At 37.0% G+C, this 21,061-nt stretch overlaps 1 protein-coding gene across 2 annotated transcripts in view; it reads right to left on the bottom strand.

Moving 5' to 3' along the window:
* stxbp1a (syntaxin binding protein 1a) overlaps positions 1-21,061 on the bottom strand; it is a 66,099-nt gene that overhangs the window by 19,613 nt on the left and 25,425 nt on the right. For both annotated transcript variants that reach the window (XM_007230822.4, XM_007230821.4), the window contains exons 2-10: positions 17,136-17,185; positions 14,330-14,411; positions 12,200-12,276; positions 10,421-10,499; positions 8,350-8,453; positions 3,735-3,883; positions 3,037-3,121; positions 2,677-2,807; positions 280-387 (exon numbers count right to left, since the gene is read on the bottom strand). In XM_007230822.4, coding sequence (XP_007230884.1) covers positions 280-387; positions 2,677-2,807; positions 3,037-3,121; positions 3,735-3,883; positions 8,350-8,453; positions 10,421-10,499; positions 12,200-12,276; positions 14,330-14,411; positions 17,136-17,185 — 865 coding nt within the window. The remainder of the gene's footprint in view (positions 1-279; positions 388-2,676; positions 2,808-3,036; positions 3,122-3,734; positions 3,884-8,349; positions 8,454-10,420; positions 10,500-12,199; positions 12,277-14,329; positions 14,412-17,135; positions 17,186-21,061) is intronic.

Here is a 21,061-nt window from a genome sequence, read left to right as displayed (position 1 = left end):
GGTTCTGACTAACGATGATAAGCGCTCGTAGTGCTGGTCTATTGGAGAAACATCTTTCCATACAAGAACGGCTGGTATTTTGGAGAAGCTCCTGCATGGTGAAATGCTGAGCATCCCAAAAGATCTCTTCTTGTAAAATAATATAATAAAATAATGAAAAGCAGCAAATGGCTGAAGCTTTATTGATCCTACATGGTGATGCATACAAAAGTGATGCATGAAATAGTTCTTATGTGTGAAAACAAACCAGCAAACAATGACCCTAACGCTATTACTTACTGAGACACTTCAGCGATGTGTTTGTGTCGCAGAGACACCCACAGGTCATCATCCTCATGCAGCAGAACCTCCTTCTCCCGAGAATCTCCCATTCCGCTGGTCTCATACCTGAGCCACACACAACACACTAAAGCCTTAGTATCACCCCATCATCTCACCAAACACCATCTTACCACACACCATCTCACCAAACACCCTCTTACCAAACACAATCTCACCACACACCATCCCAGCACAAACATCTCACCCCACACCATCTCACCAAACACCATCTCACCCCACACCATCTCACCAAACACAATCTCACCACACACCACCCCAGCACAAACATCTCACCCCACACCATCTCACCAAACACCATCTCACCCCACACCATCTCACCAAACAAAATCTCACCACACACCACCCCAGCACAAACATCTCACCCCACACCATCTCACCAAACACCATCTCACCCCACACCATCTCACCCCACACCATCTCACCAAACACAATCTCACCACACACCACCCCAGCACAAACATCTCACCCCACACCATCTCACCAAACACCATCTCACCCCACACCATCTCACCAAACACAATCTCACCACACACCACCCCAGCACAAACATCTTACCCCACACCGTCTCACCAAACACCATCTCACCCCACACCATCTCACCAAACACAATCTCACCACACACCACCCCAGCACAAACATCTCACCCCACACCATCTCACCAAACACCATCTCACCCCACACCATCTCACCAAACACCATCTCACCCCACACCATCTCACCAAACACAATCTCACCACACACCACCCCAGCACAAACATCTCACCCCACACCATCTCACCAAACACCATCTCACCCCACACCATCTCACCAAACACAATCTCACCACACACCACCCCAGCACAAACATCTTACCCCACACCGTCTCACCAAACACCATCTCACCCCACACCATCTCACCACACACCATCTCACCAAACAGCATCTCACCACACACCATCCTATCACACACCTTTCAGCACTAACATCTCACCCCACACCATCTCACCACACACCATCTCACCAAACACCCTCTTACCAAACACAATCTCACCACACACCATCTCACCAAACACCATCTCAAGCCACACCCTCTCACCACACACCATCTCACCAAACACCATCTCACTCCACACCCTCTCACCACACATCATCTCACCAAACACCATCTCACCACACACCATCTCACCCCACACCCTCTCACCACACACCATCTCAACAAACACCATCTCACCACACACCATCTCACCAAACACCCTCTTACCAAACACAATCTCACCACACACCATCTCACCAAACACCATCTCAAGCCACACCCTCTCACCACACACCATCTCACCACATACCATCTCACTCCACACCCTCTCACCACACATCATCTCACCAAACACCATCTCACCACACACCATCTCACCCCACACCCTCTCACCACACACCCTCTCACCACACACCATCTCACCACACACCATCTCACCAAACCTCATCTCACTCTACACCAGATCAAAACACATCATCTCTCCAAATGCCATCTCACAGCACACAATCTCACCAAACATCATCTCAGTCTACACAAGATCAAAACACACCATCTCACCAAACACCATTTCACCAAACACCCTCTCACCCCACACCCTCTCACCAAACACCATCTTACCAAACATCATCTCACTCTACACCAGATCAAAACACACCATCTCACCAAACACCATTTCACCAAACACCATCTCACCACACCACTTCACCCCACATTGTCTCACCAAACACCATCTCACCAAACACTAAATCTCACTAAACACCATCCCAAAACACACTATCTCACCACACATCACCTTACCACACACAATCTCACCAAATCTCATCTCACCACACACCATCTCACTATGCATCGTCTCACCACATGCCATCTCACACACCACACAATCTCACCAATCATCTCACCACACACATCTCTTCAATAAGTGATCTTTTCAAATATTTGAAATCAGTGTTTAAAACATTAAATATTTTTCAACTGATGATGGGACATTCCATTTCTGAACTGTGCAAGTGCAATAATTTACTATAGTGACTTTTAAGGGATTTTATAGCAAAAGTCATTGGATACAATGTTATTTCCTGTCCCATGATATTTGACATGTCAGTGTATAGGTGGCATTTGCAATTTTACAGCTGTGTAATTATTTTGACATTTTATATGTGCTCAGAGTTATAAACAAAGTATACATTATAAATATCTTAGATTCCAAAATTCTGTCATTACATTTATATTCAGGAAACCAATCCAATGCCAGAAAACAAATAGAATTGTAGAGGTTTGATAAAGAGTTTAATTTTGACAAATAATCATGTCCGTCTCACTTGTAGACATCATTCTCAATCGGCAGCAGGTCGTAGCCCATAGCCTGGAAGGTCAGCTCGTGCAGAACAGGAGAGACTGGGTCAAAAGCCCGGTCCAGAATGATGAGCTGAGAGCGGGCCTTGTCTGGACCCTGTAAATAGAAAAAATACAGGGGATTTTATTTATTAAATGGTAAAACCATAAACTGCATTTAAGCAAATTCTGAGAGATTTTTTTGTAAAATAATTTTCATATTCTTTTTATTTTCCTTAAATATATTATAAAGACTTTTGACTTGTTGTTTTAGTAAGAATGCTTTTCTAACATTCCTTTATTTAAATCACTGGAGCTGATGTGAACAGGAGCCTGTTTTCTCTCACCTCTCCCATTGTGGGGTCATCTGCCTTGTAGGCGTCCAGTTTGTCCTGCACCAGCTGCGCCAGAGTGGCGTTGTCTTTGTATTCTCTGCATTGACAGACAAAACAGAGAAACAGACAGTCAGACCACAGTGTGCACAGGCGGGGGCTGTTTACTGTAGTCATGGTGATAACCAGTGGCTGTTTTCCAACATAATGAATAAGCTCTTTTGGTCTCGCTCTCCAAACTGATAACAACTGATCCAATGCTGCTCTTAATTCAAACCTCAGCTAGTAGAGATTCTGTTAGTGCCTTATTATTCTCCTAATAACAACAGCACTCTGCATTTAATGCTCAATACACTGCCTGGCCAAAAAAAATCACTGTCTGCATTTAAGGTATGAGGATCTCAATAGTTTAGAACTGTCCAATGCATTATTAAAAAGTGGAAGGACAGTGGAGAAAATTGGTAAAATCTAACTATAGAAAACCAACACTAGGACCCAGGGATATGTTTAATAGTGAAAGTAAGAGCATTTCCGCATTCACAATGCAAATGGATCTCAAAGGATTTGGACTAAACAGCTGTGTAGCTTTAAAGAAAACCACTTATGAGTAAGACTAACCTAAGTATGTGATCTTTTTTGGCCAAGTAGTGTAATATAAAGACCAAATAACAGACAACACTCAAATGTATGTATGTTAATTTACTGTGTCTTACCCTCTGTATCGTACAGCAGGATACTCCTTCAGTGTGGCACACAGTGTGGCCAGCTGCTCAGCTAACCTCTCCATCACCGGGTTCTTCATCTGGGTCTTGTGGGGGCTGTAGAAACTCTGGAAGGCATCAGGATTGTCCAGAGAGAACACCTGAAATCATATCAGATCATTATTATTAATTAGTAAATCACCCTTTTGCTGTTATGTTCTGCTGCAAATATGATGCACTGCCAGACATCAGCTTAAAGGTAATAGGGTGGCAATTAAAATGAAGCTTTTAACATGAATGTCACATAAACACAAGTTCAGTGCAGTAAAATGTTATGCGTCCCTCTCCTGTAAGAAAAATACCCTGTTCTGCTCACTCTTCTGCCTTAGCACCACATCCAATCCACAAAAAGGCTGCTGCAAAGGGATGTAGACAAATAAAAGTGTACCGCTAATATTAAGACAATAAACATTTTTCTATCATCAACTCAGTTTAACTTCTGGGAAAATGATCTGGTCAGTTAAGTAGCAGGTGGGTGTTAATCAGTTAAAGGTGCTTCAGTGTTAATGACATTAACAGTGCACTTGAGGAGCAACATCAGTACAATCCCCCAAAACAGGAATGGTTTAAAAGGTGAAGAATATTGATGTTTTTTTTCCTTCTTGTCTTTTTTGTCAGATTTTCACTAGTTTTGCAGTTGGCTAGGGTCGTAGTCACTATTAGCACCATGGTGCGGTACCTAGACCCTACAGAACCTGCACAGGTAGTCCAACTCCAGCAGGATGACCAACCAGAGATTCCAGGAGATAGACAGTTACTTGGGAGAGCGGGGCAAGGCCATACACTGTAAGCCTTGATATGTTGAATTTACTTTGAGATCATTTGAGGTAATTCAGTGTCTCAATTTTTTAAGTAATGTTTACCTGAAAACTAACTTAATTCGACTGCTGTTTTTGTTATATAAATTGCTTTGTACATTTATTCTACTTTAAATTCAGGTGAATGAAATAGATTTGTATTTGGGCTTATTTTTTATTTGATTTAAGCAACATATAGATTTGAAAATAAAAAAATAAATAGAGAATATGAAGAGCACACAGCCAACACAGAGTTAACAGCCCACAAAATGATCCTTGCTCTTACAGCCTACAACACACAGGCCAGTCAGTTAATCATATTATATTATCTAATTTACCTAAGGTAGTCTGAGGGAAAATCTCAGCACACTGTTGGTGAGCGTCAGAAAATGGGGGACACGCCAAAAAAAAGCCCATGAAAAAAGAAGCGGTCAACACTGTAAACCCTAAGAAACCCTAATAAATCAAATCATTTTTTGAGGTAATTTGTTGCCTCAAATGAATTAAGTTTTCAAAACTTCATTTTTTTAATTCATATTTAATTTCAACTGACAAACCACAAGTACTTGACACTCAAAATGTGGTGTACCTAAACTAAACTCTTTAAATTAAAGTAACTATTTCACTTGTTTAAGTTTATTGCAGTGATTACATTAAGTTGTTTTCACTCAACACATGCAGACTGTAGTTGTTTTTATAGGCAAAAAATCTAAATTAAAGGGGCAGCACTAAAATAATCTAAATAAACAATGACATCAAAGCTACTGATGCAGGAGACAAAACAAGCTTACATTAGTAGTCTTTTTCTTAAAATCATTTGTTTACATAATTTAGCTATAGAGTGAAGAGTATTGAGAGCACAGCCGACACAGCGCAGAAAATGATGCTTGTTCTTACAGCCTACAACACAGAGACCAAGCAGATAATCATAATATATCATCTACAAGTTTACCTAGGGTAGTCTGGGGGGAATCAATAGACACTGATCGTGAGTGTCAGAAAATGGGGGACACACCCAGTATGCAAATAGATGGTGCCAGAAGCCAACAGAAAAAAGCTGCCAATGGTAACTAAACTAAACTTGTTTTAACTCAAAGATCTCAGTGAAGGTATATGTGGCCACACATGTATTTATGTTAATTAACAAATGTTAATGTCCGAACTTATAATAGTTGAGTAATGTAAAACAAACTTCATTTATTTGAGTTAAAACAAATTGTGGGTTTATAGAGTAGAAGGTTCTTAACCCCTCAGCAGAACCTGTATCTGATCCTACTGCCAGAGCCCTATAACATTATCTCCAGCAGGCCACTGGTGTAAAAAGGAACCAGCTTCATGAGGGTGTCCTGTAGTGGGCCCTCACTGCACAGCACCATAGAGCTCGACTGGCATTTGCCATGGAACACCGGAATTGCTCTTTCTATCCCTCTCCTTCTCTTTTTTACTTTCTCTCTCTCTCTCTCAGCCTGTGAAGTAATGGCAACCCCACACTGACATTCTCCAGTTTGTTTGGTCTTGCTTTTATATTTCCTGCACTTCCCACCTTGCCCTATCTATATCTCTCTTTCTTTCTTTTCTCATCTCTTTCTCTCCATCCTCTCCCCCGCAGGCCTTCTCTCTCCATCTCTCTGCAGCACTGCTCCTTCGCCAGCCCCTTCCCCCCATCTCCACACGTTCACGTGACCATCCTTCTGTTCAGCAGATGGGTTCCCCTTGACACACCGACTCCCCCTCATAACCTCGCCTGATTGGTGGTCAGTGTGTGCGGATGGCGCAGTAGCCAATGGCTGGGCTCTGAGGAGGCGGGCTTAAGTGAGGTTGTAAAGCTGCAGCATCACGCCAGGAGCAAAGCTGCACAGCTCCTCTGACTCCACTGAATTAATCATTACAGACAGCATCAGCAGCAAAGCATTGTGGGACTTCCAAACCCCCCACCCAACCCAAGCCAAGCTGGCTTGTTCTGGAATTCTCTCTCTATAGAGATATACGTGACTAGAGCCAGATTCGTCTATGAGCTCTGAGTCAGGTACTGGTGATCTATCTGATTCGTCACTCTTCCCAAAATCATCTTCCTTTGATCATCTTCCTACTGCATACTGTTTTGCTTAATACCGAGGTACCCTTGTCCTTCACTAGATTCTCTTTGTGCCTCAAATTTAGTGACATTTCTAGTGCCAGGTGTGTGTTCACAACAGGGTTGAATGACTCTGGAAATAAATAGACTGCAGTGTTTACTTGCTCTGCAATATATATTTCAATATTAAAAATTATTTTTAAGCAGATTTTTCAGAATTTCAATGACTCAACCTGTCACAATATTATAACAATGCATTCTGTGTATTGAAGATTGGTGTAATTAAATATAGTCTGTCTTTGGTAGATACTGTATGTCATGAAAAAAAACGAAAAATGATTTTTGATTAAGCAGGTTGTGGCCTTGTGTGACCTTGCCAGGGCCCTATGGCCCAATTCGTTTTTTTTCTCAAAATACAATCCTTAAAATCCATTTACTTACTTACATACTTTGTTACTCACATGCTTATTTATCAGTTTGATGATTCTGTCAGTGTTCTTCATGTTGCATAAATCATATGGCCATATATTGCATGTCCTGTGATGTGACTATTGTACATTGCTGAAATGCTGACATTTTTTTTTTAACATTTTATTTTATTTAGTAGTGGACCTCTTCCTTAATAACATCTCTGTCCGTCTATTCCAATATATTGCGACACTAAAAGCAAGATGATATCTTGTCTCTGGAGCCTGGACTAGTCCATTGTTCTCAAATCAGTTAACTATTTGATAAGACAGTGGGAGATATGTGTGTATGTTTTTAATTTGTTCTGTTTTCATTCTACCTATCAAAAGTATTTTTAAATGTGGTTTATTGTAATCAGTGTGACTGATTAAATACTGCTGACATTCATTACTATGCAAACAAACACACAAGTGAACACAATGGGCAAAATTGAGGTCTGCAAAAATGATTGAGGTCATTTTCATATCAACCAATGTCAATAATGCAATTACTTCTATGTACGACCTACTGGGATTAATGTATGGTCCTTGCTGGCTTTTGCAATCTTTAAATTGTTGATTATTGTTTCTGGTCAAAAGCTTAAGATAACAGGAGAGAAATAACAGGAGCATGAGAGGATGGGTCTACTATTTAGCTATCAATCCTAATGGTAAACTTGTGAAATATGGAGTTCCACAGGGTTCTATAGAAGGACCTTTATAAGATGCTGGCTTGGTTTAACACTGGCTTCTTATTTGGGTGGACTTTCCATGTTCTCATCATGTCTGTGTCGGCCTCCACAGTCATGGATGTCAGGTTAATTGGATACTTTTAAATTGTGCTGCGTGTGAATGTGTGTAAGACTGTACACCTAGATATGGATTGGCACTCCAACCTAGTTAAAGAAATGCCTTTAGTGCTTGTTGCAGTCCTTCAGGTGGACGGTTATTCTGGTTGAGAGTAAGCTGTGTTCGATTGGCTGCCATTTCTCATTGGTGTGTGTTGATTGAGTGACAGATTTAAATGGTTGTGTGTAGAATGTGACAGAGCATCCTTATTTGTCTAGAAAGGCGCAATATAAGTGTAACTTCATCATCATCATCAGCTTATGGCACATGGAATGGAATAATTCACCTACCACAATAACAACACAGTACAGTGTCCAAACTAAAGCCATGATGCGGTTTATTGGCTTGACTTGGTCTAAGTCGCCACCTATTATCTCTGTGTACTCTTTATTGTTTCTCACCTGCGACTCGTATGGCAGGAAGGCGATGTTGATCTCATTCAGGGTCTTGATACACTTTGAAGCCCGACTCTTCACCACCTCGTTGAATAAAGGGTCAGGGCAAGCTGCAAACACAGGGTTCAAACAACACCTCTTTAATCAACAATGTTTAATGTTTAATTTGCCAGTCTACTGAAATCTAACCTTTTCATCTACTTTCATATTGTGTCATACAGAAACCAGTGACTGTAGAAAATTCATTTCCCTTGTTAAATTCCCATTCAATTCTAAAGAAATTAGAGGTGTTCCATATTGTGTCATATACTATAATTAAATAAAAAAATATTGATACAATTGAGAAAAACTCTATATTGTGATAATAACAATATTCTTGGCAGAAGAGAATTTTGTATGTGTATTTATTATATTTAATTTTTATTTAATTTCTTATTAGAAGTTTATATGCATGCATGATAAACCTTTTTTCCTTTTTCCTTTTTATTTGGTAAGCAACACATATTGAATTGAAACAGAAAAGAGTAACTGTGGATGAAATTGCTTAACTATTTTATGTCATTTGTATTTTTCTGTAGATTGGAACTCCCCATCACATGGTCACCAGACTGGGAGGCTTTTGACAACACAACAGAGCAATGAGCCCTGATGGGATGATCTCCCCACACTTGATGAGCAGCAGTTAGACCATGGGGCCACCCTATAGAATATTTTAGTTCTTTCTTGGACACAGAAATTACATTTTTACTTTCATATGTCTAGGGATAAGAGCTTAGGAGTTTAAATCCAAGACCAAGACCCTCCATGGTCATGAATCTGAGAGTAAGTGTGTCTGCCCCATGACAGAGGGAGTTCAAAACTGTAGCTGGAAATAAACAGTAAACAAAGTGAGGAGAGAGAACAGAGAATAAACATCTTATAAATATTTTAGCTTCAGCTTTTTTACCAACTAATTTAATTCTCAACTCAAAACAACCATATTTAGACACAAAATGTGTCTGTATTGTTAACCAAACTGAAATTGAAATGCCCAAACGCATTGAAGAGAAATAACTAACAGGCAGTACGAGTCTGAGATAAATTTAATTTTGCGTTTGACAGTAACAAATTTAGATTTAAATTTAATATCCTGCTCTTCCTCATCATTTATCACAACGAACATTAATCAGTGCAGTAGCAGTTTCACTTTTAAATGATGGAAAACAGCAAACTAAACCTCAACCTCTCCTTTATATTTGACTATCAATTTTTTAGTTTAATAAGATTATATTTGACCAGGATTAGGGCACAATCCTGCAGTGCTCCCACATTTTCAGTGCAACGTGGCACTTTAGGGACTCTGGGAGAAATAACAGATGAAATAAGTAATCAAAAATTTCTCAAAATGTGACCTTGTGGTATCAAACCAATGGTACAACACAAAGAAATATACACATATATTTTACCAACATCACACTGTCATATTTAGTGAAAGTAAAATAGAGTTATTTATTACTCATTTTGTCAGATGAGTCCTGCTCAATACTGAAAACCTGGGAGCGCAGCAGGATTTTGTTTAATTTTTGGTCAAATATATTTAAAAAAAGTTAATTTTAAAAATAAAAGTTCAGTACAGACAATTGTAATACGTTGTTGCTTATCATTGTTTGGATGTTTAAACTGCACTCTGACAAGCGTCAATAGATCAGATCACATACACAGTGTAACATTACCCTCATGCCGGTGTCAGGACCACCTTGGTGGTCATGAATCTAAGGTTAAGAAACACAGAACTAAAGTAACTCAAAAAACTGTAATCAGCAAATGTACTTTTTAAATCAATAAAACAATAGGTCCCATTTAAACCCTTCAACAAAACTGATTTAAATCTGTTCAGTAATTTGTGTACAGTAATTTTCAGGTCACTCAATGTTTACAACAACATACAATTTAGAAAGAGAAGAATAAAAAAAGAATGAAATAAGGTAATAGTACGAGATTTTATGTAGTTAATATATACTGGTTGTTGTTATTAATTAATTGCCCATCTCTATCAGTAGCATAATGCTGGTGTACCGCTGTATTGTGTGATACTCACAGTCAGTGAAGAACACGTGAGCTGCTCTGTATTTGGATGAATGGGGATCTTTGAAGTCACCGACTAGAGTCTGAACAGACTGCAAACAGACAGGAAGAATACTGTATAGTGAACTGTATAGTGTCATTCTACAAACCGGTCGCATTACCAGGCACAACATTTAATAATATATTTAAGGCACAAAAATAGTTTTATATACATTTTATATACATTTATAAATTAAAAAGTAACACTATTTTTAATTATTATTATTATAAATTACATTGTATGACTTGCATACACTGTTAACCGGCAATTAGTTTGAATAAAAAAAAATTGGAAATTTCCAAATATTACTCAAATTCAGTATATTAGAATTATAGAGAATATTTGCTGGCACATATACATTCAAATGGAAATAACTGAGTTTAGTCTGTTGCCATTGACTGCTTCTTTTCCATTGGCTTCTGGCACAATTTTTTTTGTATACTGCGTGTGTCTATCTGTTTCTGACGCTTGCCGTCAGTGTGTATTCCCCCCAGGCTACGTTAGGTAAACATGATCATATATTATAATTAACTTCCTGGCCTTTATGTTGTAGGCTGTGAGAGCAAGCATCATTTTCTGAGCTGCAGTAACTAAGATTAACTCGATTATCGTTTTTATTTTCAGTAAACTGGGATTTGGTTTCCTCAAATTATTTAAGTTAATTAGGCTCATCTTACAGTGTATATACATGTGACTAACTTGAATTTACGTAAATAATTTAAAGGAAAATTTTGACATTTGTAAGTAATGTGTATGAAAATTTTAATTAAGTTATTTTTTTTTATTAAACTTAAATTCATAAAGTTTAGGGTTAATTAAACTTAAAATGTTATGTTACTAAACTGTAAGTTGTAATTTGTATTGTAATTTTTTTTATTTAATTGAACTCAAGTAAGGATTTGAAATACTAGAATTTAGAGAGTTAGATTGAGAAAGAAAATGCTAAAATGAGTAAATAGTATAGCATACGGCCAACACAGAGTTACTGAAGCAGCTTAGAAAATGATGGCCTGAAACACTGAGGCCATTTAGTTAATCATTTTCTATGATTCTATGAAGTTTACTTAAGGTAGCCAAGGGGAATGACTACACACTGACAGTGAGTGTCAGAAACTTGGAGATCTTGTGTGCAATGGAAGAGAAGCTACCAATGACTACAGACTGAACCCAATTTTTATATAAGTTGATTTATATCAGACTCCAATTGAATGTATATGTGGCTGCAAATATTGACCTAACCCATGACGAGTAATGTTTAGAACTATTCAATTTTACATAAAATCATTTATTTTATTTATTTACTTTATCTGTGGGTTAACAGTGTATATGTATATTTAAATGTGTGTGTGTGCACATGCATAAGTACGTACATGTTCTTGTTACCATAGCAGCGATGCTAATGGGGAATGGGAGGTTGTTTTGTGTAGGCTGAGTCAATACTGTGTTTGGTGATGTGCTGCTTCATTCAGTGTGTGACATATGGTCAGCGCGAGCCGTGTGAACAGGCAGCCTCCCGACTGAGTGACTAAAGATAGCGAGTGTGAAAAGACGTACAGCTCTGAGACGAAGCGCTGTGGAGCCTGGCTGTGTGTTTGCTGTATCAGTCTGACTCACTGTTAGAGTGAGTGTGTGTATGTATGTGTTTGTGTGTGTGTGTGTGTGTGTGTGTGTGCGTGTCTGTATTTATTGTTCGTTTAGGTTTTTTTTTTCCCGAGGTGTTGCAGTGCTGCTGTAATTGCCAGAAGCTCCTACCTTCTCAGTGGGAGTGATCAGGTAAATGGCCTCCAGGGTGGGAAGTGGCTCTCTCCGCTTGTTTATGTCCTCGACAACTGAAGCGGGGGAGAAATAACCAGAGAGAAAGTGAAATAGATACAGCATGAGGCCCTGCATTTAACAGTGCCTGTCAGTGGAGGAGAATTTGATTTGCACAGCCTTCATTTTTTAAATAATTTTTTTATACCAAATTTGCCTGGCCAAAATTTTATTTTTTATTTTTTGTATAAATTAGTAATGTATATTAATAAAAAAATATTTATGATTAAACAAACTTGTTTCTTTTTTAAAGACATAAGCATTAAAAAATAATATGTACAGTACCAGTCGACCAGACTGTGAAGGAACACATAAGGAATCATGTAGTAACTTAAAAGTGTTAAACAAACCAAAATACTCTGTGAAGCTTTTAGGTGCTCTTATCAGGGAGCTGTTAACATGCGGTTTTTAAGGCTTGTAACTTTAATGAACTTCTCCTGTGTAACAGAGGTAACCCTTGATCTTCCTGGAGGAGCTAGTTTCATCATACTGTTTTTGTTGGTCTTTGTGACTGCACTTGAGGATCCTTTTGAACTTCTTTAAATGTTTTGGTTTGACTGACCTTCATTTCATATTTTTTTCTTTACTTGGTCAAAAGGTAAAAGCAAAGATGTGCATAGCTGTCATCTAAGCAAGAGGTGCTACTTTGAAGAATCTAAAATCTAAAATATATTCCATATGTAATTCCATATGTTTTTTTTATTCATAGTTTGGGTGACTTTAGTATTAATTAACAATGCAGAACATTTAAAATAATGAAAAAAATAAACTGAATTAAAGATGTAACCCAACTTTGGCTGGTACTGTAAATGTACATTAAAATATGTTTGGCTACAAGGAATTATATGTATATTAGTAGAGTCAATCACTTAAACATTTTGTATAATTTAAAACTGCTGCAAAAGGCTGGAAAAGAACCTAAACTGGACTTTAAGAATTAATGTTACATTTATTTTCCTATTCTGAGTTACACGCTGCATCCCATTTAGATCAGAAGTCAGCTGTTGAAGATTAAAAAGATGTCACACCTGATTGGATTGCATTCCAGTTAACATCTAAAGTTAACATTCAGATACATTTTTACAGTTTCTACACATTTCCAAAAACAGTTGGAGATTACCACAACCGGTTTGACCATCACTTATTTATTATATCATTATGGCATTATGGCAAATCCAGCCAAAATATGTTTCATTTTTTCTGTTTCAGGTTACCATGTCCTAGCAATGTCCTAGGTTACCAGTTCAGATACCAGGGTAGCTAATGGCACCTAAATGTGCATCTTGCCCACCCAGCCAGAAGATGAGATATTATTATTTTAGCCACAGAAAAAAATGTATAGCATTTGAAAGCTTTGAAGCTTTTTCTGTGTTGCATAAATTAGTATGCCTTGCATGATTCAAAATGCGCAAAAGGCATTCTCTTAATTGATCAAGGGTGTGTTTTGGCCGTAACATTTTATGGGAACAGCAATGTTATTTTATTTTTGTATTCTGTTTATTGTTGATGTAAAACATGTGTTTATGCACTGTTGTGTGTTCTTGTATGTGTGTAACGAGACAGGGGTGTACACACTTTGAACATGCAGCGTGCAATTGCGTTGCCAAGATAGCAATAAATGTATGTATCAGTCAGCGGCGAACCTGTGTTATCTGCTGCCAAGATAGCAATACGCCAGGAATTCACCTGAATACACCTCACTTTCAGTCCACTATGCCCGTTGGCGTAGATATATTCACAAGCGCTGTTGCTATTTAAATGATGCAGATGCAAGGCATGAAAATAGACCGTAGGCGAGGTGCAAGACAACAATGTCTTGTGCAGACGCTAATAGATGAAAGTGCTAATAATAAACTATATAATACTACTGCTTTAATACTGTGAATGTGCTGGGCAGTCCTCTTGGATTCTGAACCTGGTGCGGCTCTTCCGACTTTCTTCAGTAAATTAGTGTGTGGGAGGATTTTAGCTGAAATTTTATTCATAAAACTTGGAAATTCTGGAATTCAAATTAAAATGGAACACAGCATAAGCTAAAGATACAGTAAAAAAAAGAGCAGGGTGACCTACTTGTGATGCCCTCTGTCATGATGTCCGTCATCTTGCAGCAAGAAGAAAGCATCCGCATGCTCAGCTGATCCACAATCAGAGCCTGAGAAGACACAGCAGACAGGAGTTACTCACTAGAGTTTCAGAAGGAGCAGAAAGTTATGATCGATTCAATATGTGCAAAATCACTACTTGATCACTATTTATTTTGCTTTTTATTTACTATATTGTTAAAACATATATGAACAATATGAGTGACATCCTATTTTTAATTAATAGAGTTTAATATGATGTTGGCCCATTCTAAGCAGCTATAACAGCTTTAAATTATGAGTGTGTTTATGGGAATTGTTGACCTTTCTTCCAGAATTTGCATTTGTGCATTTATGAGGTCAGACAGACTTTGTTAAGATAATCTGGCTCACAGTCCTCGCTCTAATTCATTCCAAAGCTGCTATATCAGGTTGAGGTCACGACTCTTCTACACCAAACTTGCTCACCCATGTCTTTATGGACCTTGCTTTTTGCACTGGTGCACATTTATGTTGGAAAACAAGGGATCGTCCCCAAACTGTTCCTGCAAAGTTTGGAGCATGAAACTGTCCAAATTCTCTAAAATGAAAAATGAAGGATTAATTCATTTTACTGGAACTAAAAGGCCTTAACCCTTGTGTGGTGTTCATATTTTTGTTACTTGTTTACTTTGTTACTTGTATTTAATTCAGCAAAATTAAGCAAATTTACATTAAAATTCTTTACACATGCTTGCTTCACCTAAATTACAAGCAATATAAACAGCTCACATGGTTAATATTTGCCCTTTACCTTTCTTATGTTACATTTCTTTCAAAAAGTGCTACACTTTTTTTATTAGTTTTTTTTTATAAAATGTAAAAGAAAATGAATTAAACTCAAGATATGAGTAGAAAATGTGTTTAGTTTCAAATTTACAAATGAAGCAATGTTTATTAACCCCTAGCCAAACATACTGTATGTAATATAAATGTGTAGGGGGGGGGGGTACAGTGTGTGTTTATCGAAAATGTGTTTTGATATATGTTTTTCACAAAAAATGAGCCAATGCCAATGAGTTTGAGTTAGAAAAAATATATATTTTTAGTATCATTTGATGAAAAATGAAAACGGGTCCCACAGACCCGAACACCACACAAGGGTTAAGCAACTCCTTAAAAACCCCACACCTTAATCAAAATAATAATAATAAAATCATTACTAATTAATTAATTAATTAATAAATAATTTATAATCAAAATAATGGACCTGGTTGGTCATGAAAACCTATTCCATGAAGCTCTCTAGCCTCTACTATTCTTGAGCTAATCTAAAACCACATAAAGTTTGGAAGTATGTATATATCTATGTGATATCTAATATCCCTGACAGTTGACTGTGGAAATTTTAGTAGCGAGAAAATATCACGACTGGACTTGTTGCACAAATGGCATCCTATCACGATAACACTCTGAAATTCACTGAGCTCCTGAGAGCGACCCATTTTTCACTAATTTTTGTAGAAGCAGAGTCTGCATGAATAGATAAACACGTGGCCATGAAAGAGATTGGAATGTCAAGTGATTGAAGTTCAATGATCCGGATGGGTGAGCGAATATAGTGCTATATAGTAAATGTGCAATATCACTAGTCCCTGCTTACCATGCATCCACTATTCTTATACTAAACTTCTAAATGTAACTTTCTTAGTATTTCTATATTTTCCATATTTTCTTGTATTTGTTTGTGCATATAGATTTTTTTATATTGTTTGTATATGTCCTGACACTTCTGTTCTGTCCTCTGCCCTGCTGTAACATATTAGCAAATTTCCCTGCTTTAGAATTAATAAATCTTATTATCTTATCTTCTTTAATCTGTTGTGGCAAACAATTCAATACTTTTTACCTTCGCCACTTATTATTTTCTTTATTCAAATAAGTTCTGACCAAGGTTGACACTGACCTGCATTGTTTAAATAAAAGAAAATAGAAGAATCAATGATGTTTTACTTATATTTTAGGGAAAGTCATTACTGTAAATGAGATGGGTGAGTGTGAAGAACCTCCCTGAACTTTAAAGGACTCAGTATAATGTAAATACCAATTACAGAGTTCTTTTTTATAGGTCTGTATTTTACAGACAAGAACCAAGCCGATAGCTTTAGTTTTCTAGGTAAATTCAAGTATATAACTGAATGTATTGTAACTGAATGTACTGTTTTAAAAGAGATAGATGTGTTTTTTTATTGACTGCTGTAACAAACTGAATATTCTTTCTGTGTTCAATCCAAATCTACGTAATGCTCAGTAATACAGGTGTGCCATATCATATCATACACAGTATTATGAAAATATATAGCAATATTCTTAAAAGCAGTATATTGTATATTTTTTGTTCTAGTACTTTATTTTTGTTGCATTTTGTTTCATACAAAATCAAGGACTTGGTAAGTTACTACTAAAATAATAAATAAATGTTTATAGATTTTTTATATTTTTACATACTTATATATTTATACAAAATAAAAATTTAATCTTTATTTTGTAGTATATATTTTTTTTATAAATTATGAATTGTCAGAACATCAGCATGTAGTCCCCAGTTTCAGAACCTCGGGCAGGTTCTGAGTGATATAGATATATTAAAAATGTGTTTAAAATTACTAAAATATTTTATACTGCGATAAATATTGATATGAAATTATGGTCCAGCCCTACTGGAGACTCATTCATTCATACAGTTTCCTGTAGTTTTAATGTTGATTTTGAATGTGTTATTTACCATTATTTCATGCTAAATGTCTGAGACTCACCTTCCATTCTCCCTTCTTCTTCACCTTCTTGATCACATCATTCATGATCTCTGTAAATCAAGAAAAAAAGTGTTTTAATGTCCGTCTGCTTTTCTAATGATGATCACGCACAGGTCAGCATGACTTGAGACGCGAGACTCATTCAGATCCTAATGCTCCGCTGGTGGCAGGAAGCAGATTAGTTCTGTGTGGAATGAGTGACATTAATACTGGGGTGGAAAGACACACACACACACACACACACTAATTGCATTCATTTTCCTGTCATCAATCTCGTGACAAAATGAAGTAGCTAAAAGATCTCATACAGCTCTTTTGTGTACAAATGTTTTTTTTTTTTGTATTTACTTAGGTTATCTTTGTCAGATATTAAAGTTTGTTTGATGTTTGATAATCTGAAAAAAAGTAAATATCATAAAAAAGCACAAACAAAAGAATCTGTAAGAGGGGAATTTTTCACAGTACTGTATATGGAGCTCTTAAGGAAGATAAGCTCACAAGATCATACAGTGGCATTTTCTGGGAGTAATACCTGCTAGTGTGGTTGGAAATTCCAAGACATAATACTGTGAGTCTCAATATATACTGAAGGAAATATTACTAAAAAAATCAAATGCCAAAAATTATGTATTTTTTGCTGTAAATTTCACAGAATTATACAAACAACATTCTTCACCACAGGTTTACACTATTAATTTGATTAGCACCACCACATGGAGTAATGAAGCAGTAACTTAAGCTAGTTTAATTTAGAGCAAGTTTAGAGCACCTATGTTTCAATAAACATATCCATATTTTACACCACATATTAATAATGTATCATAATGGAAATCAATACGATATTTCATGAAATCCATTTTTTTTTCCGCTAATGCAGAAGATACGCTTATTCAACACACAGTTCTCTCTATCTCTCTCTCTCTTTCTCTCTCTCTCTATGAGATCCCATTGGCTGTAGGTAGTCGCTGCTCTGGATATTTGCTTGGCGAGCGTTATTTCATCAGCTCACACTATACGAATGAGGGAGTGTCGAGTGATCACTGATTGGCTTCAGAGCAAAAGTTTTTGACACAATCCAAGAAAAACACTTTTTGTGTGGAAAACCTGGCAAAAATCATGTATCAAGAACTAGACATTTTGGTTCTAAGAGCAGTCTTAAGACTAAGACCAGACTTGAGATCTACAACAAAAAAAGAAGTTCCCACACAATCCCCTGGTGCTTTTTCTGTTTTACAGCACCCCAGCTAACTATGCTCGGTTAGTAGAATGTTTTCTGAATTTTACAATTCTCAAAACATTCTTAGAATGTTTAATCTGTCAACGTTTTATTAAACATTTCTTTAACGTTCTGCTAAAACCAGTGCAACATCACTTGGGTCAATGTTTGAAGTTTTAGTTTAGGGAATGTTACTTGTAACATAATGTAGAGCTGGGCGATATGGCCCAAAAAAAAAATCTTTGATTTTTTTTTTTTTAATCTGATTTTCGATTTAAATAAATTTTTTTCCCTTCTAAAATCTCCAGTCGCGAGAAGTCGCTAAATGACGTCATCACCTAATTTGCATAATACGTGTTTTTGAAGCTGTAAAGGATTAACATTGTGAGAGAGAAAAAAGTGAGTAAAAACACTCTAAATATGTTAGAAATTATACAAATAAACTTCAACAAATGAACAACTTCTGTTGCTTTTTAAATAGGCAGTCACGTCTCAAAATAACTTTATTTTTACGTAAATTACATAAATCAGTTTCTGCCATGTTGTTAAATGTTATTATAAGAGCAGTTTTTTATTATTTTTTATTTTTTTTAGCCTTCTTAAGTTTTCTTTATTTTCAAACCTATTATAGACAAATTGTCGAATAGCTTTTTACAAAGAGGGAGACACTGTGGAGGAGGTGAGGGACAGGCTACAAGGTGAATGAGGTGAGTGACTGACTCAGAGTGTGAGTTAAATTCAGTGAGTTTTTTTTTGTTTCACACTGAAGACACTTTTATATTTATATAAGCGGGAGGAAGAGAGGGGCGGGGCTGCGCGCGGGAGAGAGGGGTGGGGCTGCACGCTGGAGAGAGGGGCGGGGCTAAGCTCAGGGGAGCGTCGGCGGTGAAAATTAAAAATCGATTTTCATTAAAACACATTGTCCTTAACTGTAAATTCAAATTAATCGATAAAATCGATTAATCGCCCAGCTCTAACATAAGGTTTGCATAATGTTATTATTCGTGTAGCTGGGAATGTTAGGTAAAAACCATTCTAATAACGTTGTAATGCAAACCATTATTACGTTTTCTGAATTCCTGAATCTAAATTTTTCCTGTAAAATTACAGGATAACCTTCCTGGAAACTTCTTTTTTTTTTCAAAATGTTGCTAAATGTTCTTTAAACATTTTCTGTTAGCTAGGGCAGTTAGCCATCTTACACTGATCTGCTGGATCTGACTGTGCTCACTGGTCCTGGCGTTATTGTGGAGCCTGTACATGCGTGTGAGTGAGCGTAAAATGAAGGGGCTGTAATCCTATTCAGTACACTAAGCTTAATAATGTTCTATCACAATGCAGACTGCTTTTTTGTGTGTCTTTAACAGGATGAGTTTAGTTCAGTGGCAGAGAATGCATCTACTCTCAGCAGCAAGTTGCAAATGAAGCATAAAGCCATAGTGGCCCAGTGTTGCCAAAAAAAGGCAAATCATTCACGCAGACGGTGCCATCGCTTTAGGCGAAAAAAAAACAGAGCAGTAAAACATAAGTGTGTGTGTGTGTGTGTGTGTATATGCCAGCACTGCAGTCTGGAAAACAGGAGAGAATCAGATCAGAGGGCTGAAGGGCAGAAAACACGACAGCACCATCTCCAGCATCCAACGGCAAGGCCACGCGAGAGCACATTACACATACACGCGACAGTATCTCCATCAGTCTGTCTCTACACGCTGATCCTCAGATAGCACTGAGCGCCTGCTCCCTGCTCTCCAAGGTCATACGACAAGACTGGATCTATGAAAATTTAATCTGGGTTAAATAGAGGTGGTTTATTTTTGCTGAAGCAGCTCAGACTGCTGATGCACCAGATTTACTGGATTCCTCAGAATGAAATATCAGTACCTTCCACTATGATATATATATCCCTATACAAAGACTTCTTGTGAGGATATATAATTATCACATGTACATCCTCTGGTGTATGTAGATATTAGTTTATAACATATAAAATCCCCTCAAAAATAATATAATAAATGTATGCACATATATTATAAATACAGTGTAAAAACAGTATACTGCAGTATTTACAATTATGACACTACTTATGTTAATTTGTCTGTTTGGGGTGTATGAAAGTACTGAGTTAGTGTCCTCTGCTGAGACAGTCAAAAACACGGCAAAGTCAGAGCACACCTGGCGCTTAAAGGGGATGGCAACTGGCACACTGATTGGTTTATTTCATGTTACACCCAAAATACACCCATGATAAATTAAGAGAATTAGTTTATGCCTTTGGTGCAATGTGTATTTTTTGCACCCTCACAATACCAAAGACACACCAACACGCCCTAAATCCAGCTGCGCAATACGTAATTGAGCAGTGTGCTATATATCATTAAAAAAGGGCCCTATAATTCATTTCACTTAGTGTCTTAGCTGCTCAAATTATGTGATTTATTCAAAATTATGAGCACAAAAATTTTGCTCAAATTTATTAAGTAGATTTTATATATATTTGTTTTTTTTTACAGTGTGTGATTTTTAATAAGGATCTGATTAATGGAAATGCATAAAAATTACAAATATATACATTATATTTACTTTAAAATACAAGGCTAAGAACAGTGATCATGTCTTACATTTACTGTCTTTCATTTCAATATCTGTTGCCAGTAACTAAGTAGGCTGGTTATATTTTTAATCTGAATTATTGCTTTTCTCCCAATGCTCT

This window comes from Astyanax mexicanus, chromosome 17 (assembly GCF_023375975.1).
Source record: "Astyanax mexicanus isolate ESR-SI-001 chromosome 17, AstMex3_surface, whole genome shotgun sequence".
Taxonomy (NCBI): Eukaryota; Metazoa; Chordata; class Actinopteri; order Characiformes; family Acestrorhamphidae; genus Astyanax; species Astyanax mexicanus.
This window is presented reverse-complemented; position numbering and strand designations above follow the sequence as displayed.